Source organism: Trichoderma breve, chromosome 1 (assembly GCF_028502605.1).
Source record: "Trichoderma breve strain T069 chromosome 1, whole genome shotgun sequence".
NCBI lineage: Eukaryota > Fungi > Ascomycota > Sordariomycetes > Hypocreales > Hypocreaceae > Trichoderma > Trichoderma breve.
Genome location: NC_079232.1, coordinates 7,142,840 through 7,166,018, shown reverse-complemented (window position 1 = coordinate 7,166,018; position 23,179 = coordinate 7,142,840). Strand labels below are relative to the sequence as shown.

At 47.1% G+C, this 23,179-nt stretch overlaps 6 protein-coding genes across 6 annotated transcripts; 3 read left to right on the top strand and 3 right to left on the bottom strand.

The window, feature by feature from the left end:
• Positions 1-302: 302 nt before the first annotated feature.
• Positions 303-2,012, bottom strand: T069G_02108 (major facilitator superfamily domain-containing protein; the record flags this gene model as incomplete). Its single annotated transcript, XM_056169318.1, has 1 exon — positions 303-2,012. The coding sequence occupies one exon, from the start codon at positions 2,010-2,012 to the stop codon at positions 303-305; it is 1,710 nt and encodes a 569-aa protein (XP_056034634.1).
• Positions 2,013-3,534: 1,522 nt separating this feature from the next.
• T069G_02107 (aldehyde dehydrogenase family domain-containing protein) lies at positions 3,535-7,602 on the top strand (the record flags this gene model as incomplete). The annotated part of the gene is made up of 13 exons (XM_056169317.1): positions 3,535-3,825; positions 3,886-3,940; positions 3,999-4,100; positions 4,228-4,285; positions 4,372-4,587; positions 4,658-5,046; positions 5,104-5,299; positions 5,510-5,643; positions 5,779-5,807; positions 6,011-6,082; positions 6,146-6,246; positions 6,309-6,503; positions 6,564-7,602. The coding sequence occupies 13 exons, from the start codon at positions 3,535-3,537 to the stop codon at positions 7,600-7,602; spliced, it is 2,877 nt and encodes a 958-aa protein (XP_056034633.1).
• A 3,197-nt stretch (positions 7,603-10,799) lies between these two features.
• On the top strand, positions 10,800-12,167 carry T069G_02106 (fungal zn(2)-Cys(6) binuclear cluster domain-containing protein; the record flags this gene model as incomplete). The annotated part of the gene is made up of 1 exon (XM_056169316.1): positions 10,800-12,167. The coding sequence occupies one exon, from the start codon at positions 10,800-10,802 to the stop codon at positions 12,165-12,167; it is 1,368 nt and encodes a 455-aa protein (XP_056034632.1).
• A 134-nt stretch (positions 12,168-12,301) lies between these two features.
• On the bottom strand, positions 12,302-13,555 carry T069G_02105 (membrane bound o-acyl transferase family domain-containing protein; the record flags this gene model as incomplete). Its single annotated transcript, XM_056169315.1, has 3 exons — positions 12,302-12,399; positions 12,479-13,059; positions 13,125-13,555. The coding sequence occupies 3 exons, from the start codon at positions 13,553-13,555 to the stop codon at positions 12,302-12,304; spliced, it is 1,110 nt and encodes a 369-aa protein (XP_056034631.1).
• Positions 13,556-14,453: 898 nt separating this feature from the next.
• T069G_02104 (SAM dependent carboxyl methyltransferase domain-containing protein) lies at positions 14,454-15,672 on the top strand (the record flags this gene model as incomplete). Its single annotated transcript, XM_056169314.1, has 2 exons — positions 14,454-14,653; positions 14,766-15,672. 2 exons carry the CDS (start codon positions 14,454-14,456, stop codon positions 15,670-15,672), a joined length of 1,107 nt encoding a protein of 368 aa, XP_056034630.1.
• Positions 15,673-20,040: 4,368 nt separating this feature from the next.
• T069G_02103 (uncharacterized protein) lies at positions 20,041-20,982 on the bottom strand (the record flags this gene model as incomplete). The annotated part of the gene is made up of 1 exon (XM_056169313.1): positions 20,041-20,982. One exon carries the CDS (start codon positions 20,980-20,982, stop codon positions 20,041-20,043), a length of 942 nt encoding a protein of 313 aa, XP_056034629.1.
• Positions 20,983-23,179: the final 2,197 nt, after the last annotated feature.

Below are 23,179 nucleotides of genomic sequence, written 5' to 3'. Positions count from 1 at the left end.
CATAGATCAGACCCTCCCTGCGGACTTGACAATTGCATCATCTCCGCAAAATAGCACGCATCTTTTGGAATCATGTCAGCTCTTACGGCCAGCGTGACATATTGTTTTACTCATGTATTAAATATGTATAGGTATATCTTATTATGAGGCGTGTAATATTATCGAATGATAGGGCACTAGTATTGTAATCTGATTCTACTCAAAACCTGTAAGACGTCTTTCGACGCTACTGCTCCTGGGGATTTGTAGTCAATGTCTAGTAGTACAGAGGTATGGAGCACTTGAGTGGAGTGTGTTTCTTTTTACGGCTTGGCTTCCCCTTCTCCAGAGTTCTTGTCCAGCTCTGACAGGCTATTTTCGGTTGCCGGCTCTGGAGACGATGCCTCCTTGGTCCCGTTCTCCAGTCGGTACTCGGTGTTTAGCTCATCACGTAGCTTGTAAGCCTTCAATGCAACGGCCAGAACTACTCCAAAGGCGGCAAAGCCAATTGATCCCTGCCACACAATCTTCAAGCTGGAGACGTAGAGGTTTAGAATCGTCTGGTACAGAGCAGCGTCGCCCTTGAAAGTGGCCACAAACGAGCGAGTGGCATGTTCGTAGGCACCGCCGTGAAGAAGAAGCTCACGCAATGAAGCGTCAGAAACAGTGCGAGCAATCGTATCGGCGTGAGCATTGAAGATGGCAGAGGGAATGGCAACACCCCAGATGGATCCCAAGTTGCGCAAAAAGGTCCATGTTGCGGTAGCCAGTGCAACTTCAGACTCTGGGAGACTGGCCAGAATGGCGGGCAGACAGCTGGTGAAGACGAAGCCGCAGCCGAAGCCAAAGATGATCTGGAAACCAACCCAGCGACCGGTAGATGAGTGCTCATCCAACAGGGTGAAGAGACCGCAGCCAATGGCCATGAGACTGAATCCAATGTAGTGCCATCGACGGTATCGGCCGGTCTTGGTGATCATGACGCCGGAAATGATGCCTGCAGGCGCAGTTGTCGTGGCAATTGGGAACAGCATGACGGCTGATCGGGCGGGAGTGGCGTTGAGAACGGCTTGGAAATAGACGGGCAGGAAGTAGCAGATCCAGAAGAGCAGCACGCTGTGGACAAAGCTGATGGCCAAGGTTGCGGCCGCAGTTCGGTTTCCAAAGAGCCGGAGAGGCATCACGGGCTCCTTAACCCAGGGGGCAGCCTCGTATGCGAAGAACCCCAGCAGGCCAACAAAGCCTAGGACCAGCGGCACAATTGTCCTCCACGATGACCAGGCGTGAATGGTGCCTCCCCAGGTGAGGGCTAGCAGCATCGCTGTTACGGATGCCGTCAGGATGGCGTATCCTGCCCAGTCGATGCAAGCAAGACGCTCCATGATGGTTCCCTGGCGAGGGTTGCGCATCTTGAGAAGTACCAGCACCAGAGCAAGCGTGACTCCTGAAATGGGTAAGTTGAGGTAGAAGATCCAGCGCCAGGTGACGTTCTGCGTAAAAGCACCGCCGATGATGGGCCCCACGACGGCGGCAATGGCCCAGACAGAGCTGATGATACCTGCATACTGGCCTCGTTCGCGGAGAGAGACCAAGTCGCAGACGACCACCTCGGACAGGGTTGCAATGCCGCCTCCGCCAAAGCCCTGGATTGTCCGGCCGGCAATCAGCATCCCGGTGCTTGTGGCTGCTCCTGAGATGGCACTTCCAGCAGCAAAAAGCAGCAGAGATGCCACGGTGGCGGCACGACGCCCAAAGATGTCTGCGGCCTGGCCAAACAGCGGCGCCGATGTTGTCGCCGCGAGGAGGTAAGAGTTGATGATCCATACGTAGAGCTCGCCCGAGTTGAGTTTGGCCGTGATTGTCGGGAGAGCAGTCGAGATGATGGACGTGTCCAACGCGACCAAAAAAGTAACACAACTTATAGCGACAAAAATCAGCCAGAAACGGGCGTCTTTGGGCGGTGCTGGCTCGCCATCAGGGGTAACGTCTGGAATAGGAACAGGAACAGGCGCTGTTTCTTTTTCGCTGTCCATGATTAAAGTGTTTCTCTGGCGTGTGGAAAACGTCGAGATGGCGATTCAGTCCTCTTCTTTTGCGTAAGGCTCTGGTTGAGTGAATTACAGCGCCTTATAGTCCATCTTTGAAGTTTTGTCGGCGACTTATATCTACAATGTAACACTGCGTTGCAAAAGTGCCGACCATCACAGAGCGGTGTGCTGAGTGTCATATTTACAGTATCATCGGTTGGAAATGTCGTTTACTTGACGAATAAGATTTGTGAATTGACGAGAATGCTTCTATAACATGGTACGACATCTCATCATGTCAACTTATAATGGTTGGCGAATGACAAGACTCAGCGTCTGTAAACTGAGGGTAGCTTCTAATAAGAGGGTTGCATTCGTGCACCAGGAGATTTTTATATTACTTGGGAGTACTAGACTAGAAGGAATCTCGAGATAAAATTCCGTCACAGGCTCCAACTTTTAGCTGCAGCGGCTGCAATAAATTTTCCTAGGCAAATCTAGATAGAGTTGGCCAACTACCGAGATATTGGCGTCTTTTAGTTTGTCAAAAGGCTTTGCGCCAACTTTTGGAGATGGATTCAAGATTACGGCCCCATTTGCTTTTCTGTGCCAGTAACTAACACGCATTCATACAAAGTCGCCGACATGTCGTGATAAGCGCTCCATCTGACACTGGTAGTCCAGGGCTCAGCCAAATTTTTTGAGAGCGCACAACAAGAAGTTCCAATAAATTCCTCTGGTTGAGCAACAAAATAGTAGAACGGATCAGCCAATTAGATACTTTTTGTGCAGTAAATTATTGTCAAAAGCCACCTGCGAGTACGCAACTGTCCTCCATGGTACACACTTTGCTGACTAGGGATTCGAGTTACTCTTGGTAACCCCGGCTAAAAGCCCCCTGCTAGAACAGGTACGAGTATGTATGGCTGTCTTATTCAGGCTAATTAATCGGTTCGATTACGGCCCTCAAATAATTAGCGGGGAGCTAGAAGGGAAAGGTTGCAGCTAGATTGGTAGGGGAGGGCAGCTAAATTACATGTCAGCTTTGTGTTGTCGAGTTAACTGGTAGTGCTGCTAACAGTTATATAACGAAGCCGATTGGAAGTTATTCTGCCCATGGGAGGAGTAAGCAACAAATTTGTTGTTGTCATATTGTTTTCGGAGGCTATGTACGTAGCTGGTAGTAAAGGCTGTGGAAAGTGTTGGAAATAGTAGCGTCAGCCTTCGAAGTGGCCCCCTCGGTGCTCTCAGCACCCCTATCCCCCTTCATTCGTCTTTACCACATAATCACATTCTGATAAGTTGATCGTTATTGTGGCAGCTGGTATTTATTGTATGAAAATCAATGGTATCCCGGGAGGATTTACAACTCGATAGCCGGAATATGCCGATGGTAGCGTACTGCAACAGTTATATCCGATAGGCGACTTTACCTATTAAATGCTTCCACAGCGCTCCCTTGCCCAACCGCATTTAACATTGCTGCACGGCAACATTGTAGATTGATTCGCTATTTTCACCAACAGCCATGACCGAAATCGACTTTACAAAATTCTTCAACATTGTCGGCGGTGCTCTGCGCTCTTCCGACACATTCTACTCTGGTACGAATGCGGCAACGGGTGAATCACTATGGGACGCTCCAGTTGCGACTGAGAAGGATGTCGATGATGCTGTTGCTGCCGCACAAAAGGCATTTCCTACCTGGGCCACCAAGGCATACAAACAACGGACCGAATTACTCGAAAATTTTCATGACTTGTATTTAGCCCATGCCCATCAATTCATTGAGCTTCTCAAGGCAGAAACTGGAAGAGGAGTATGGATACAGCGCAGTTCAAAACTTGGATAAAGAAGCTAAAGATTACGCCATATGTAGGACCAGGTTACGGCCATTGAGGTCCATTGGGCGGCCAGCTGGCTGAAATATCCATGTTTGTTGACGGTCATTGAAGGTACGCTCATGTCTGAAAGTGGCTGATTCGGATATAGCAAAATACGAAATTCCCGAAAAGAGACAGGAGGACGAAGAAAAGGTTTCAGTCACTAGCTATGAACCTCTTGGAGTGGCAGTTGCCATATGTCCATGGAATTGTGCGTCTCTTTTTGTACTAATGCTACAGTCAGTTGCTAATTATTTGCCTTTATGCCAGTTCCATTGATGCTTGGTATGACTAAATCTCATCCCGTTACTCAATTCTCCTCCTAATATTACAGACAGCAATCGGCAAGATCGCACCAGCTCTGGCAACAGGAAACTGCGTAATTGTGAAACCTTCGTACGTCCTTGTCCGGTATTCAACGCGTAGCATTTCATTAAAAACGATGTATTCAACGCGTAGCATTTCATTAAAAACGATGATAGGCCATTTACACCGTATTCAGCTTTGAAACTAGTCGAATTGGCACAGCATGTGTTTCCCCCGGGTGTTGTTCAGGTTCTCGGGGGAGACGATCAACTGGGGCCCCAACTCGTCCGTCATCCAGGGATCCAGAAAATCTCATTCACCGGTTCAACAGCCGCTGGCAAGAAGGTTATGGAAGCCTGTGCAGGCACAGTGAAACGGCTGACTCTAGAAATGTATAAAGAGAACCTCAGTGTTGCAGCTGAAGAACCGGACCGCATATATGCTAACATGCAATTGTAACAGGGCCGGAAATAACGCATCGATTATTCTTCCCGATGTCGACGTCGAGAAAACGGCACCTTTAGTAGCTGCGGGACTATGGTTTAACGCTGGCCAAGTCTGTCTTGCGAGCCGACGGTTGTATATCCACGAATCCATCTACAAGCAGTTTGTCGATACCCTTACAAAAGCGACGAACATTAGTGCCGAGGATCTCGTGGCCAGCGTCGGCCCTGTACAGAATCAAATGCAGCTGGGAAAGCTGAAGACGCTCTTCCAAGAGATGAGTGACCGTGGGTATCGATTTACAACCGAAAAATCTGGAGTGAAAGAAGGGCCAGGGTTTTTTGCATATCCGACCATTGTGGATAATCCTCCATCGGATTCCTCCATCATCAAAGATGAACAATTTGGTATGCAAGCACGGTGCATAACTGCTATCTACTGGATTACTCTAACTGCAAAAATAGGCCCTATTATTCCGTGCATTGCATTTTCAGACGCTGAGGAGGCAATCCGGCTTGCCAACGACAGCGAAAGCGGGCTGGCGGCGAGTATTTGGACGAACCAATCCGACGTTGCTGAGAGAATCGCAAAGAGATTAGAGGCAGGCAATATTTTCATCAACGGGCCTCCCAAGCCTGATCCTTTTGTTGCCTTTGGAGGGTACAAACAAAGTGGAATTGGTGCCGAGTATGGCCTTGAAGGATTGCTCAGTTACTGTCAGCTAAAGTCGGTATACTACTATCGCTGATAACAAGGCCAGAAGAAGCCTTTGGATCACTGGTGGCAGATTCTGAAATGATCTACATATATGTAATCTAGAAGTAATTCATTTTATGGACATCTACATTTGCATAATACCCAATTCCACAGAGCAAAGTTCTTGAACAGAGATAGGCTGTATGTTGCTCATGCCGCTGCCTTTTCCCTCTTGGCACTGAGCCTATACAATCATGGCAATAATCACGCCCCGTCATATCTCGATATTGACCTCAAATACCCTGCTCGTTAGTAGGCAGTTACGAGGTACTTGATCCTTTGCTTATAGATTATGGAGTCTTTATGGATTAATAACGAGAGCAAAGAGGCCGACCAAAGACTAATCTTGCAGGTGAGAGCCTACTAATCTGACAATCAACCAGCGTATTTCGGAATGGGTGTACGAGTACGAGTAAGCAGAGCATCGGCGATTTTCCATAATGGGAAAGGGCACGATACGACAGCCCACGTTGGCTATGCATCATGCCATCCAATGAATGCATTTAGCTTTAAATAATAATTTGCCTGCCACAGAGTAGACACAGAGAGTAGCTGTATAGCATTCTAAATCACATGATTAATGCGATGGATGCTGTAGACTGGTCTTCCATACAGGACAGCCTCACCCCTACTAGGGTAGCACTGGCTGGCCTGTTTGTTGTCTTTGCCATTCCTCGTATTCTGGGTGTAAGTTTGTGAACGGATGAAAAAAGATTAGTTTCAACAGTATGCACCATGCTAATTTCGTAGCTTTTGAAAGCACTCTTTTCGCCTCTCCAACGAGTCCCTGGACCGTTTCTCAACAAGATTACATCATGGCCATTCACCATTTCAGTTCTGAATGGCGCAAGGTAATTACAATGTTCCCCAGATAGTTGGTATAATCATCATTTTAACATGATTTCTTTTATAGCCATCGATTTACAGATGATCTTCACAAGCGATATGGACCTATTGTCGCGCTGGCTCCTGACATGATTTCCGTCTCGGATGATGCCGAGGTAAAGAAGATTATCCAGACCCAGGACTGGCACAAATCAGAGGCTGTATATGGCAACTTTAGACAGGATCCGGAAAGGCCAACTCTGATAGCCTTTACCGATAAATCGTCATATGGAGTGCGGAAGCGCATGATTTCGTCCATGTTTGGCATCCGTTACATTCGCAGTATGCAGCCGCTCATGCTGGATTGCATCAGCGTGGCCATCGATAAGCTAGAGAAGCAATGCAGTGACAAGCCAGTTGAGATTGACATGCAAAATCTCATTCAGAGCCTGGCTGTCGACATAATTGGAATCACTACCTTTGGCCAGAGCTTCAATGTCGTGGAGAACGGCTCCCACCCTCTTCCTGACCAGATCAAGAAGGCGTTGAAATTGGCCGGTTTGCTGATGCTTGTGCCTTGGATTCGCCATATTCCATTTTTGCCAGCTCGTGACCCATACGTTGATAAGTTTACTTCTGACGCTGTTGAGAACCGAAAGGCTATTCTCAAGACGAGCAACAAACAAGATCTGCTGCAGAAGCTAGTGGAAGCAGGCGATGATTCGGAAGGCTCAATATTTCGCCGATCAGACATTCAAGATGAGGCCATTATTCTCTTGACTGCAGGGAGTGAAACTACAGCCAATGCAGAGCTCTTTACCCTCATCATGCTGACCAAGAATAAGGACAAGATGGCCAAGCTGGTGGCTGAAGTTGATCAGTGGTATCCTCCCTCTGAGCTGGAAAAGCCTGTGGACTGCGAATACAGCTTTCTTGGTATGACCTATCTACAAGCTTGCATTGACGAAACAATGCGCCTTGTGCCTGGTCAAGCCACTGGCAGTCCACGTGAGTGTCTCAAAGATGAGAAAATCCTCGGTTACACCATTCCCAAGGGAACGACCGTTTTCCCATCCACTCAGAATGTTCACATGGACGAAAAGGTGTGGCCAAACGCGACCGAATTCCTTCCAGAGCGCTGGCTAGACATTTACACAAGTGGGAAAACGAACGAGGTCGCTTTTTGGCCCTTTTCCGCCGGCAGTCGAGTGTGCATTGGAAAGCATTTTGCGCTGCAGGAAATGCACATGACTCTTGTCAGTCTCTTTAGACGCTTCGAGTTTGAGTATATCCCGCAGCAGGATGAGACTACAGTGTTTCGGGTTGCTCAGCAGCTTCAGGCTCACCGATACATGATCAAGGTGAAGCGCCGCAGCTTTTAAAGTGATGTAAGGCGAAATATGCCCGTTCAGTGACTGGATAGTATTTATATTAAAATGACTTAATTAGCACAAATTGTTAACATGAATTCAAAATTGGTAAATGTTATGAAACATGAACTACTTAAGTGAGCTATAGGTCATTTAGTGAACACAAAGTGTTTCATGGCTTCAATAAGGAGCGCTATTCAGGACATTCGTGTTCATGAGATTTGCATCATGGAACAAACTTGGTGATAATGAACACTTCTCAATCTACAAACCAACACCAAAAAGTGACCGTCTTGCCAGAGTTACTACCAAGCTCCTGACCTTGGATCTTGGTTCACTTTTAGTCAATAGTGATCCCGCAGCATCGGTGGTATCGTACCGATTGGTATTTAGGGCACATCAAAATGGCTGACTATATAAAGATGGAGTTTGACTCTTTACAAGCCCCAGCATTGGGCAGAATTCTGCTTTCAGTGGCTGTAGATACACCACACGATGTTATTGCAAAGTGTTTCATCAATGTAAACCCTTCTGTGAAAGCCATTGCAAGTGCTCTCCGACAAGATCACCCACAGGTATTGGAATTATCCAATGGTACCGATGATTATAAGCAGTGTCAATGCTTTCTAGCCCTAACGTCTCCCTTGTTTCGATCTACGTCGGAAAATGTCGTGCATTAACTAGATCATGCGTTAGAGAATCGATTTTGAGCTCCTAGCTAGCGAGATCATGCAATCTTGCGGGAGGGGCCGAAACTGTTTTGCAAAGTGGTATATAAATAACTGATCCCCTGAGTGTTGGATATAATCGAGATATGACTTTGGAGGGACCCGGCTTTAGGGAGAGAAAACCAGTTCCGGTACATGAGTCACGCCCATTCCGAGGTTGTTAAATTGATTACTTGTGATTTCCTTGGAATCACTCCAGATGGCCACTTGAAATCATCACAGCTCTCGGAAAGTATCACGCATGGACAAGCAAAATCCAAGACATTGTACAGTATATACGATATTACCAAAATAGTCCCAGGCCAACTTCGGGTCTCGTATCCCCACATGAGAACAGTGATATCGACTTAACACGCACATCAAGGTAAGGTACAGTTAACGCCAAGTATGCCTCACTTGCTTGTGTTGCCCACCCAAAAGTCTGGCATCTCTACGAGAATCAGATCGGTGATCTTGCTAGCAAGATATGACCAATTCTGACAACTGCAGTGGATAAATGTCAGATTTTGCTGGATTGGGAGAAAGATATGGCAAAGCATTACTGACGGCATCCTCCCATAAATCCCGGCACCGCACCGAACAGAAATGTTCCAGGATCGGGATATGTAGGTGGGCGGGTGTGTGTATATAATACTTCTTGGCGTTGGTTATTATTAATCAGTTGCCAATGGCAATGGCCCCTAGCTGCAAATCCACGCGTGCCAATGTTGCTTCTCATCTGTATTACGCCCTACATGGGCCAAGGGATGATTGCTGCTTCCGATCCTCTGCAGGAACAAGGTTGCCTTGAGTCTGGTGAGACGTGTGTGCGTATCCACCAATTGCCAATTATGTCAAGGAGTATTGCGTATAAACTGCTCAATTATACAAATCCTTTGCTCTATACATTATATATATTTAATAATACACCCTGGGACCATGATTCATAACATGATTTCTATCGATTCTCGTTTGAGGTCTTGTGCACTGCAAAACGCCTCGTCCATGCTCTATTCTACGGATGATCCTTCATGCTAAAACAAGTGTGTATCCACATTCTAGATCTGGCGTACATCATGGATCATTTGCTATATCAGCCGGTGCTTGCGCCATACACCTATTCGCCCGGCCCCGTCCGGAGTTGCGGATGCAAGAGGACGGAAAAGTTTCGGCCACGATCCTATTCGCTGGAGGGGCCTTGAATCGAATCACGGCCCTGCATATGCAAGCATAATCCTTCGCCGTATAGCGCTGACAATATATTGGTTTCGGGCCAAATCAGGTAGACAGCCGGACCAACAATGAAGGGGTATGCAGATCACTAAGCCCATATAATAAAGTGTGTTGGTCAATGGGACTTGGTGGGGGTCGTGACAAAAGGAGAGATAGAGGAAACAAAATATCCAGATACTTTCACTTTATACAAGTGAGGCATAAAATTCTGTATTCCCCAGCCAACTACCGAAGACTCGGCGAGTTATTGGACAGAATGGGAGTAATACTAGATTTCGATGTTGAGTCGCTTGCAATTGAAACGCTATATACTATTCTCGGCCTGCAATGATGCGATAACCCCTTTATAGACTGCCACAACTCTACCGCATTAATCACAATGGAGACAGGAAGTTGTATTTACAACTCTTGCGGCAAAATCTACTTTGCTTCTATCGGTGTATGCACTGTACCGATGTAATGAAGTAATGAGCGCTTTGTGACAGCTCCCTGTTCAACACCCTTGCAGGAAACCCCCTCCCTTTCTCAGTGGCATGCATGCGCAGTCACCTATTTTTCGTCTGATACCCCAACTTCCTAATTCAAACGTCATCCAATGGGCATGCAAGGTAGTCGGTCGTCTCACATACATGCATCTAACAACCTTCGGCCAGTCCCTGGCGATGTCAGCACTTGTACAAAACCGACCAGCATAATCTACATGCAAATACGGTATTACCTCGAAAAATTGGCCTGTGGGTATCCCCAGAGTTATACCCTGTTCTCGGTTAGCATGACACCATAAACAGAACGACCCACTGTCCAATATTTGGAAGCAATCCGGTATCTGTGGTTTGGTGTTGCTGTGAGCAATATGGCCTGTTAGTCAAGTAGCTATCAGATTCTATCAGTCGACAGCTCCCCTGTCATTGGTGTATAAATGGCGACCAGGGATATAACGCAGGAGATCACACTAGCCAAAAAGTCGGCGCGTCAGGTCTATCGATGTTTTATTATACTGCTCGCTATACCTGCCGAGGTACTACCCAGTTGTCCGGAAAGGGACTTTTACAAAAAATTGGAACATCTGAGCTTATTACACTCCTGTCAGCCAGAAACTGCCTAGACTCTTTGGCCGTACAGGCACATTGAGCCTCACCATAAATACAAAGTATAGCAACACGGTAGCAACCGAAGGAAAAGAGGAGACCTCAGCTGTCGTCTAATTCCAACTCCACCTATACTTCACTTTGTCGAAAGTCATATCAATCTCAACTCCCGTTATCAGCCATGCTTATGTTTGGGAGTCCTCAACTCCTACGATTGTCTTGTGACAGATGCCATAAACGAAAACAACGATGCACTCGAACCTCCGCTACCGACGAAAATCCTTGTCGGCGCTGTAAGGAAGCGGACGAAAAGTGTGTCTTTAGCCCTCCTCTACGTCTTGGTCGACCTAGCAAACGGCAGAAGCAAGAAGGCAAACAAGAAGAAGCCAATTACGGAGGCCGAGAGGGCAGCTTCTTAGCCATTTCGAACCAAGAACTCTCTACAACGATTAGCACGGCGGCTTCGACGACTGCGACAACAATACAGGATGAGATTGACTCAACAATGGAGACTTCCTCTAGCTTTTCTGCAGACGGTGTTGGAGAAATCGCAACCTCGCCTTCAATAGAACACCACGAGTTGGCCTGCCCCTCAGCCTCAATGGACTACAATATCGTTGCAACGGCATTTGAAATGTGGCCAATGGCCCCTCATCATTATCCCGACCCAGCAATGTCGGTTACGACGCCGGGCCTGTTCTGCCCGTTAACTACAGACTCCAACGATGAAGCATGGTCGGATGTATTGGGCGGGAAAGCACATTCAGAACCTCCAACGTCTTCTCACACGGATCCATTAGACCCAGCTCTCATAGCCATGGCTGGAGCTTCAACCAGCGATTCTGCGATAGGATCAATGGACAACACTCTTTCTGAAACAGCAGAACCGGCAATCATGGATCCAGTATCTCTTCTTTCTCAAATCCAACTCAAACTCCATGGTATTCAAACAAGGAGACCACCCCATGCAGCAGAATTGCAGGTGATTATGAACCAAACAGTTCAGATAGCCCAAAAATTCATCGAGGTCATGGACCAAATTATACCACCACGCACAGCCGACTCCAGTCCGACTTCCACTCATCAGCAACAGCAATACACACAAACAGGAACAGTTGACACGGTGGAGATCCGACTGGCACTTATCTGCTACATACAGATCCTCCGTAGCTACAAGAACCTAGTACACATGCTAGTCAACTCAGTGGGCACGACTGAGAGGCAGCAACGGCTTGACCTGTCAGATGTTGTGCCTGTCCAGATCGGCACTTTGCATACAGTAGTCAGTCCTCGACTACAGATTGCGCTGCTAGTGCAGTTGATCTCGCAGCACACAGACGAGATTCGGCACAAGATTCGCCAATTGGCATCAAGAATCAACGAGACTCGGCCTAACATTGACCCGAGCCACCCAGGAGCCTTTAACAGCAACATTATTGGTAAAGATATACGCGGCGAAGAAGAGGATCTGCGAGATGGGCTGGATTTAATTTCAGAGAGACTCAAGATGCATACACAATTTCAAGACCATCGGAGTTTAGATCGATAGAAAAGTCAATGGACGGGTGATTAAATTTCCATGTTCTATAAACATTGTTCCACAAAGAAGAAACCTTTTTTTTCTAATCAATATTGTATGTACATGTGCACTATTTTTTAGATGGTAGATCTATAGGCTAGTAGCTAGGCAGGACAGCTACCGTTGAAGAAACCAACGTCAATGTCATAAATGAATGGATATTGATATATAAATGGAACCCAAAAAGCGACCCAAAGGTAACCTGAGGTATACGCAAGAACTGGATTAGTATCAAGTTAGTTGCAGGTTCGGCGGAGAACAGGGGGGGCTGATGAGCTTACGACCCGGCTTCAATCCCATTTGTTGGCCGAGAGACTTGAGCCCATCCTCAATCGTAATGATGATTGCGTATAATACCATCTGCCCAATCATTGCCCACGCCCAAGAGGGAGAGGGGACAAACAAGGTTGCCACGTAATGCTGGATTCCGGACATGAGGAACGCAACGTGGAGTTTAGTGTACTTGCGAAGCACTGTGCCCTTTTTTGCACCAATGCTCGTGGCGACCAGATCACCAGTGGTGTTGAAGTACCACTTGAAAGTCTGATGCCATGCTTTGCCCCAGAAATTCCTGACCGTGTAACATTCTGCCAAGCTACCGAAACTTGGAGGGCAGTTTTCAGGTGGCGAGAGCCGAGTTGCCACAGCGACTATGGCGATAATACGGTTAGCGTTAGCTAGGAATAACCAGCCCAATGCCAAATGGATGACGCTGATCCATAGCCGATGTATCAAGGAGAGAGATGAAAAAGCCTCGACAGTGTTGCTAGATGGATAATACCGGCAGAATACGTAGTCGATGATGACTTTCTGCGCGGCGAAATTTGTCATGGCGGCTCCAGCCTGGACTGCCAGCCATCGACTAGATTGAAAGTGAGATGATTAACCAGGGCCTTGCATAATGTCCGTAAAATGGGTTAGACCTACCCACGAGAGACAATCTTGCCACCGGGCCGAGGAATATTGGAGACTTCCCAGTTCCATCCCACGCCACGCCATGAGAACCACAAGTCGGCGCTCCACTTGAGCTTCTTCCACAGGCCAAGCTTCAACGGTGAGTCTTCCTTGTCAGATGATGTGCCACGGAAGAAGCCGACCTCGGCTGTGTCCAAGACAACCATGTACACCCATCGGACGGTGACCGCAAAGCCAAACATGGGGCTGAAGAGAAACGAAGGCTGAGCAACCCAGTGCGTGAGGGCATATGACCAGACTGTGGTGAAGATCCCCAGTCCCAATGCTACCCGCGCAGGGCCAGGTTGGGGGATCTGCAGGAAAATGGCAATGGCGAGAAACCCGGGAATCCAGAAGAGTTCAACCAGGAGCGGAATAGGCGTCTTGCTAGTTGCCGCTGGCATTGCGAAGTGTTCTAGAATATCACTTGTAGGTTCCGTATCTTTCTCCAATTGCTCTGGATTAGGATAAACACAGATGGCCCGATTTCTAGTTAGATATGTTGGATGTACTGAAAGGAATACGAAGACATCACAAAGACACGGTTAGCCTAAGGAACTATATAAACGGACCCCTACGTGCACAGGTAATCGGTATACACCTGCATTTATTAATTACTCCATTCTACAAACAGAACCTGGAAAATATAAGCTGAGACCCATCCTTTTCCCTAGAAGGTAAAAAAGCCCCGACGTTGACAGACGCGACACGGGGATCAGCAAGGCTTATATTTGTGGCCTGTACTTTGTACGATGTTTGAGCTAGCTACTCCTGGTCATGCGCAAGAAATCCGCAAAGATACGCAAGAAACCCGCACGATTTCCGCAAACAGGGGGTGCGAGATTTCTAGAATCTTTAACATCGAACATTTCAACCACGGGAGCTAAAAGTAACTGCAGAATTAGTCTGCTACGAATGGCATCATTGAAATATGGTAAGCACGACACGCTATGTCCAGATGCGTCAGAGCGTGAAGGAGCAACACAGAGAGAATTTACAAAAAAACCTGAGACTACTGCAACTAGCTTCCTTAATAAAGTCGCCGAAAATAACGAGATAGTTTGTCAACCAGCCTAGGATGCAAGGGTCTAGGGCACTCACTGTCTGCAAACAATATGAAACAGGGCAAGGCAATGTGTAAGCATATGATCCCTGTTATTCCCCAACTCGGAAATCTCGCCGATCGATGTCACTGACACTGGCGACCCCGGCAAAATTCCGAGTACAAACACCTGAGGGAATTCAGCCTTTTTTGAAGGTTTGACAATTCGAAATTAAGGAACCAGCATATTCTTTCCCATCATGACAGCCAATGGCGTCCTAGTCAACGATGTGCCTATGCAAGGCAAGGGCTTCTATAGCTCGCATTCTGAACTCCAACATGCAGCTATGCTCGAGGCCCTTCCGTTGCTCCGGCGAGCTACGGCAGAGATAACGGTCGAGCCAAATCAATTAGGCTATCTGACAGTAGCTGAATACGGCTCTGCACATGGAAACAACTCGTAAGACCAACCAATGTTTTGCCACGATAGAGTGACGCTGAGGAGTTGGGGATTCTTTCCTTGTCTGACCTCTCTCTGTCTCTTCGTTTCAGTAGTGTTAATAGTTTGGCAGCTTTGAGCCCTGTTCTGCAATTATTCAGTCCAGCCCTCTTCCCAAGGACAGCCAAGTCTCGCTCGTCTTCAGTGATCGTCCTGAAAATGACTTTGTTGCCTTGTCCTCCAATATTGCTGCCTTCGAGGAAAGTCATTCGAATGAGCGGCTCTTTACGGCAATGGTGCCGAAGTCGTTTTACCAGCAGATTGCGCCATCGGCTTCCGTCAGCATTGGCTTCTCGCTTGCCTGTCTCCATCACCTGGAGCATGTGCCACCCCTGGCTGAGGGGGAATCCCCTGTCGATGCGTCCCGCATCTCTGTCCTCCGCCAACAATCCCACTCTGCCTTGGAGCGCTTTCTCAATCATCGTGCCGCTGAGATTGTTCCAGGCGGTGCTCTTGTTCTTTCTTTTGTGGCTCAGGCCTCGACGGGAGAGGAAAACTATGCCGGATTGGTGGATGCATGCCGTCGAGCGCTGATGGAGATGCTCCAGGCCGGTTTAATCCCGATGGCTGCGGCTACGGCGTTTGAAGTGCCCACATATAACCGCACGCTCCAGGATCTAGAAGACCTGAAAACAAATGGAGTTCCTGGAAAGTGGATAGTCAAGGAGATCTTTGAGAAACGCGTGGTCCATCCAGCCGGAGCCGAGCTACGGGCGCGGCAACAGAGTAGCAACCGAGGTACGCAGAGTGAGTTGGACAGCGAGTGGTATGCAAAGACAGTGACAGATTGGCTGATGGCCGTTGTGTCCGGTTATTTCCTCAAGGCCCTGCGAGTTGGGCTCGCGGAAGAATATACCGGAAGAAAAGGACATGGGCTGCTAGCTGAGTGGGTACAGAGAACAAAGAACGAGTTCCTTGCACATCACAAGGATGAGGATGTCAACTGCTGGTTCATCTATATTCACTTGAAGCGGCTGTAAGCTGGATGCAGAGAATAAACAATGAGTTATTTGTCATGCCACAGGGATGAGGATGACAACTTGAATCAACTATAATCTGCAAGTGATTCCAATACGAGTAATAGGCACATGTTACCTAGTCCTGTTAATCAACATGGACCTAATATTCGGTGCAAAGCGGTAATACATAGTAGATCGAATGCAACCCTGCCAAGTAGCTCGAGTATAAGGGCAAATGCATAGTGCCTGGATTGGAATGCCACCCTGGGCCCAGTAAGTCAGCGAGATAATCTAAGCACTCCGTTTTGTGCTTCTGTTCCGTCTTAGCTTCGCTAGAAGTTGCAACCGAAAGGCCACCCACCCTTCTGCAATAGCCACGTGCTGGCATAAGAACGTTTGCTGACTCTGCATGCATGAGACCCTGGAAGGGCGTCCTGAAGCGGACATCGGACGGTAATCCACCGCCATGTGTTAGTCCCATATGTATGATCGTATACTCGGCACAATAAAGCAAGCCACAATCCCTGGGGCTTGATCTTCTGCTGGACTTGTTGGTAATCCGCAGAATCGGGCGTGAGATTCGCCAGATGCAGCTTGGACACTATGCCCACCCTTGTTTCTTACCGCTACAATAGAATTACTTTTGCCTCAATTCAGCAAAAATACAGCCTAGACGCCCTCGCACCCCCTTTCGTAGCGCGACGGACCATCATGGCCGTTATATCATTCTCATGTGGTGAGCGTAATAGACTCTACGGGGAGTCAGCAGCCGTGCAAGCTGTTAGCGTGTAGAAATTTAGAAGCATGGTCGATTCCAAAGAGTAGTCATTAATGTAGAAACAATCTGGCCAAGTTTGTCAATTTGTGGTAATCTGATAGGCTGTAGCGATCGGGGCTTATGCTCATACTCCATACTCCAATGCAAGTCTATGTAACCTGGCCGTTACAGGAAAAGAAAATAACTTGTGAAATGATAGTATATGAAAAATAGTGACAACATCGTTGAGCTACACAGTTTCTCGTATCAGCTCTGTAACAAGCAGGACGGGTTTCAAAGCGTCTCATAACCTATTTGCTAATTCTACTTGATCTGCCGGCCTTTTGCAGGGGGTTCGGAGTACAAGGAAACCGCAATAGTCGAAATATGTACATACACGGATAGGAACTCGCAATCCTCGTGTGACCCGCTCCGGATTCCTCGAGTCATCTTATTAGAATCGGTCCACTATCGCCCGAAAAGTGCGAGACAAGATTCGGTTCGGCGCGTAAACAAGATGCCAGTCTGCTGCCAGCCTTTCCATGGGCCCATGTCCAAATCACATCTTCATGCGAAGCCAAAATCTCACCTCAATGAGATCCTAGACAATAAAACGCATCTCGAGTTCTCCCACTCTGTCACACCCCCTTCTCCAACGTTGAAGTACCCACTGAGTGAACCTGGTACAGATCATCAGCTTACAGGGCGTGGTATTCCACGTTTTGTATATATTTAATATGCATGTTACGCCACGTTCCAAACAGGGGTGATGGTCCCTGATCAGCACCCAAAGTTCGATCCCTAATGCCTGCTCTTCTCCACGCCCGGCATAATGGACCGTCCGAGATACAGCCGTTAACCTGCTGTAGCGAATTGTTCCAGTTATCCACCATTAGGGATGGGAGTCAGGGGGAGGCAAGCACAGAGACGAAAACGGTATGCACCGACAGTCAGCAAATCACGACATCGGTACAATTTGACAGGGAATGTGTTTTCAAGGCAAGCTCAGATGTGTAGTTGGTATAACTTTTTGCTATTGAGATATGCCTCTTACGACTGCATTACTAGGTTCAAGGCGCATTTACAAATGTCCAAGGAATATGCATAACTGTATGGTTGCTTATTATAGGTAGCACATAAAGTGATGGGAGAGTTATTGCGATGTAAAATGCTAGCTGATCTCCAATAATGGGAGTAGGGAGAAATATTGCATTCCAGACAGACCCATATAGATCTCTTAAGCCAGTTATAGGCTTCTATATTCTACGTAATCAACAATACCAATAGCTCAAGCACACGATTTATATTACACGTAAATCAATCCATCTAACAATTGCTCAAATTTGCTCGATATCCCTCTACAACATTTCTACTAGAAGGCACCCCAGTTTTGCCCACTAACGCACCTAAAGAGCCCATCTAGTGAAATTCTGTAAACAAGTATAAGAAACATGAACTCAATATTATTTTTATCTGTTTTAACTGCTTAGTTTGGTAATGATAACAATAATAATCCACGGACGCCAATATTCGACACTTGCAGTTGGTGAGGGAAAGAGGCCCACAACCAAGCTGAAAACCAGTATACGTGTTACTAGAGCAAAGTTAAATAGATTATGCAGTATAGTATCTACACTACTTCTCTTGGCTTGACGTAGAATTGATACAACTCCAAGGTTTATGGTGGGTTATGGTCAGTTATCATCGTGGCTCATCCTGTCTCAACAAAGACATGAGTTGCGTAAGACGCTTGCAGTTATTGTTTACAAGGAGCAATATGTTATCTCATTCAACATAGTTTCAATACCACCACGAGTAATGAAGTATAATACATGTTTATACACTCTAGAACGCCCGGAAAGCATTATGGCTTGAGTGCACCGCTGAACAACTTGGGTCCAGGAAGGATCCGACATTGGTTTAGTCATCTAGGCCATCATTATCAAGATCGAGCTAGCACTGCTACTATAACCTAAAAGCTTTAAGGAAATCCTAATGGCGGACTCAGATCCTCAATGGAAGAGCGAGAAATACGAAAGAGGTTTGTTAAACATACATCTGCCGACCAGTACTCGGCTGCTGAGGGGGTTGAACAATATTCACCCTGAGCACGGAACTCAGCTTTCGTTTCACCAGCTCACTTTATCCAATATTACACATGGGTTCGTGCAAATAACGACTATTTGAATGTTGTACGACAATTTTTGGGCTCTATTCTGGCGCAAACTGGGCAATTTTCAACTTTTTAACAGCTTTGCGCATAGAAGAGTGAAAACGCATGACCAACTCGATCACCACGCCTTAGCTTGGGCATGGTCATTTGAAGTTTTATTGCTTCAGTAATAATCAAGGTGTGTCTATTGATGATCGTTTATTCGGGCGGCTGTTATACCTAGTATACCAAAGCCGCGAGTGTATATGTGGTCAGTTGTTGGGCTCAAAGTGCTGTGGAAACGGGGAATGGCCCTTTCTTTTCGAAAAAGGTGGATATTATTCGAACAACCAAGCAACTATTGCACCAATCAAAAGGAGGTTACGGTGATATTACTGTATGAGCTTTGGGTAGCTGGTTATGACTCTTGTAGTAATTCTTTTGTCAGTATATCTTAAAGGATAACTCATAAAGAGCCCAAAGCCCAAATTGTTCGTCTAAGCTCCTTCGTGCTGATATTGATGGCACCTGGGGAGCTCATTGGCTATTCAAACACCAAATTTCCACATCAAACTACTTTTTCCTTTACATGAGCCTAAACTCAGACATTACCTGGGATAAACGTTGTTGCAAGACGAATTTCCCGTTGAGTCTTTGACTGCGATTCCAGACTCATAGCAACTACAGTGGATGTAGACAGGTCGCACACACATTTAAATGTACTGAGGCTGTAAGATACAATTGAGAACATTGCATATATGGTTCAAATCATATAAGTATCTCCTATTATGTTGCAGTTAGGAGAGGAAGTCAAGACTTGTGATCTACTTATCTACTCAAATGTCCTGAGAACGCGTTCGGGTAGATCTTACAAGGCTTCGATGAATAGCTCATTCTACAATATATTGTGCTAATTCATTTCGTATTGAGGCATTTCCTCGTCGTGAGTCACAACATCGGTTCAAATCCGCTATGGTTGCAGATACCCTAGAGTGCTTCATATCACCCGGCAAAGTACTCGGAAGATTAAGTTCCTAAATGCCGACTATTTTCGGATAATGGTTGTTAATCTATATCTCTATTTGGAACAAGAATAACTCGTGGGTTGGTCATATGTGAGACACTTTGGTAGTGTTGTGTCATCGGGTGATGGAAATATACGACATCATTACACATTCCTGAATAAACACAGCCAGCCATGATTGAATAGAAACGTAGTTGAAGAGAATATACCGGAACCCATAATGTGATAAAGCTAGCTTGGAGATAATTATGCACTCCGTCATCACCGTTTACAAATAGGAAGTGAGACAAACAAGGAATACGATATTTAGGTGCTCGGAAATTTAGCATATCCAAAATGTATAGGCCTTTTTAGAGTCACGTTTCGGCATTGGATTCTGCAAGTAAAGAAATAATATATAATTACTGTTCATTAAATCTTAAATCATACTATATACGCTGAGAGACATGTATTCTACTAGAGGTGGATAACATAAGTGCCTTTCGGCTTGCCATGCTCATCAAATGAGGTCATGGTAATGGAGCTCTCCATGGGAATAGCCTCAATCTCCTTGACCTTGGGGCTCAAGGACACCTTGGGCTTAGGTCCCAAGGCACGGCGGGACTTTTTAGAGCCGGACATTGTCACGGGAGGGCTGTCCGTAAGACGGTGGGTGCAAGTTCCACCGGGAATGATGACGTTGCCAATGTATCCCTCGAGGGTGGCGTACTGGTGGAAGATGGCCTGCCAGTTAGGCTGAATCGTGCCAATGCCTCCGGGCACAACCTTGTCGTACAGAGAGACGACAGTCTGCTGGGCAAAGTTCTCCTGCTGGCTGGACTGCGCATACGGGTCGGGTACAGCCGAATCCAGGTTGTAGTTGGAGACCCAGACGTTGCCGGTGGAAAAGGGCACGCCGTATGAAGGGTCAAAGGCGTGCGAGTCCAAGCTGTGTCCAATCTCGTGGGCAAAGACGGTGACATCGACATCGCCGACCATGAGGACGTTGTCACCGTTGGAGCCCGCGGACTTGTTGCCGGGGACAAAGACCAGGTGGCGGACAAACTGCCTCATGCGAACGGGCAAGCGGCCAAAGATGTCGAGAATCTGGATCTCGCTGAGAGGAGAGTTCTTGTGACGGCAAAAGGTCCAAGTCTGGGCACAATCGTCATAGTGAATGTTGAAGGGGATGATGTCGTTGGGGGAGAAGCCGGCTCCCTGGACCATGGACTTGCAGTCCGAGGGAATCCATCCGGCGCCCCAATCATCCCAAGTTGAGTGTGTGGGAGCCAGGTTGTTCATGAGACCTGGGCCTAGAGATGCCAGGCCATTTCCAGGGAAGTTGGGCGTAATGACGGGCTTGTTGAGGTTGGCCGCCACAAAGGGGAGAAGAGAAAGAAGAGCAGCCTTGGAAGCCATGTTGAAGTCTGTGGTTTCTACTACTTAGAGCTCTTTGAACCGATGCTTCTCAGCTGATCTATAATACGACAGAGGGATGAAGACTCCTCTTTATATACAGCAACCTACAGCAACTAATCTTAATATAGATCTGACCGAGGAATCCTACATCATGGGATCCTAGAACACCAGACTCGATTATGGGAGCCCCAGTCCGGCAGGTGGCTCAGTAACCCATTACTATTCGGGCCATGCAGTCTTGGCATCAATGGGCACTTTACTTGAAAAACAAAATGGCACTCTTTCAGCTTTAGGCCCGGAAACATTAAAAATCCCTGCAGTAACGATAACGATCGGATCCAAAGAATATTCTAAAGCATCAAATACAGTTCGGACAGTTTCCTATTTGATACAAACAACTAAAACGCTGATCGGAAAAAACATTAATGTAGTTTCGTCAAGTCACTATTGTTTTTGAAGGATTCTGTGAATGAAAGCCTGCGATGCTACCTCGAACGGGTGAACCAACGGCCCAGCTTCCGGAACCACTTTAGCAGTCCGAACAAGGTTTTTTAAATTAGAACCTTTTGTCTATAGTTATTTTTCAAGCACAGCACGATGCTAAACGTAATCAGTATGACCGCTGGTCTAGCGCCTTTGCAAGAGTCAGGATGGTGGTATGAACTTGTTTGGCAGGATTATGGCCTGCCTTTCTTTGCTAGTGCTCCTAGCCAAAGAGAGCATTTTCCACGAAGGGCACCAACAAGGAACCCCTGTTAGAGTTAATACACGCGTGAGCTTTTGTCATTTATTTGTATTCCTAGGTCGGGTCTCGGGTTACCACTATTAGAATGCAGACTCGCGTAGATTTTTTTTGGACATTTTGAAGAACTGCTGGTTCGTTCCGCACCAATAGTCTATCAGAACCTACATGTAGATACTACTTTGTGACAACGTTGCATGTTTTCCTACGAGGTAGCAGGACCAGCTCATGCGCAGTTACTGTTGAAGCTGATTAGTCGAGTTGTGAACCGGTTCTCGCATCTCACCCAGCCATGTCCAATGGCAACCCTCGCGCAGAAACCCACAGAAAGAATGCACTTTTGTCGGCAGTCAGCGACGTGATCGTGGCCAGTCGTAATCGTATGAGCCCTCTGCTAGGGCCATTTGTGAAAGAGTCCGCGTCCGCCAAGAGGCCGTGGAGGACTTTTGGCTTGATGATATCTCCGCAAGCTAGGTCTGGCCGTGAATGATTATCTGGCAGAAAGCCTAGTCATTGGTAAGACTCTCTCTGAGGGCTGTGCAGCGGTGAGTAAACATTGTGTGAGCAAATGCCGCAGAGACCAATCGTTCAACGCAGTGGAGATGACAGCGATGTTCCCCGTCTATTAGTGGAAACTGCATGGGATATCCGGATTGCCAGAAACTCTGCCTCCCAAACAGGTTACATTGCCTGGGAACCAATAGGCAGCCGGAGCTCGCGAAATCCTTCTTCTCCTAGTCTCTATTTCGAGAAGACACGGGAGGCGTTGCGAGGCTTGAGCTTATCCGCGCCATTCCGCAAGTCCCGCTTCAAGCTATGTTTGCCGTGCGATCGTTCCGGGGGAGCTACTGCTAGTCTGGACATGGCGCGTCATCAAGAAGCACCGCGGTACTCCGTACATGACCCAGCAGCTTGGAGCTTGGAGAAGATGCATAGCCACTGCAGGACCGCATGTAAAAGGAGAGTGCGTCTAAACGGGAAAAGGCTCACTGTATGCAACATCTATGAATAAGTAGCTTTTGTTCAAGCTTGCCTCATCATGCAGTCACTACACCTCGAACGAATAAGACTCGTAGCCTGATTGAAATCTGCCTTGTTCGAGACCAATAGGAATCTTTGGCTAGAAGTATTGTGTGTTAAGATCAGATCATGACTCTCATAGTGGCATTTGTGAATTGCCTTCCCAGGCAGTGGTTAGTGCTGACGGATGTAATTTACGTGAGTCAACCTGGCCAACCCGAGTTCGATAAAGACCCTGGTAAGCCGTGTTATGCTCCGTCGGTTTCTGCAAAAGCAGTTAGCGATGGCTCCGCGTGTGTGGGGGCTTTCTTGACCTTAATGCAGGAGTCTGTTTACTGATTGCCTTTTTCGAGTTTCGAAGCTTGGAGCGAAGAGCTGTGGTTACTTTGGTCTCTAACTAGAGTTAGTATCAACATGAGATACGTATAGAGTAAT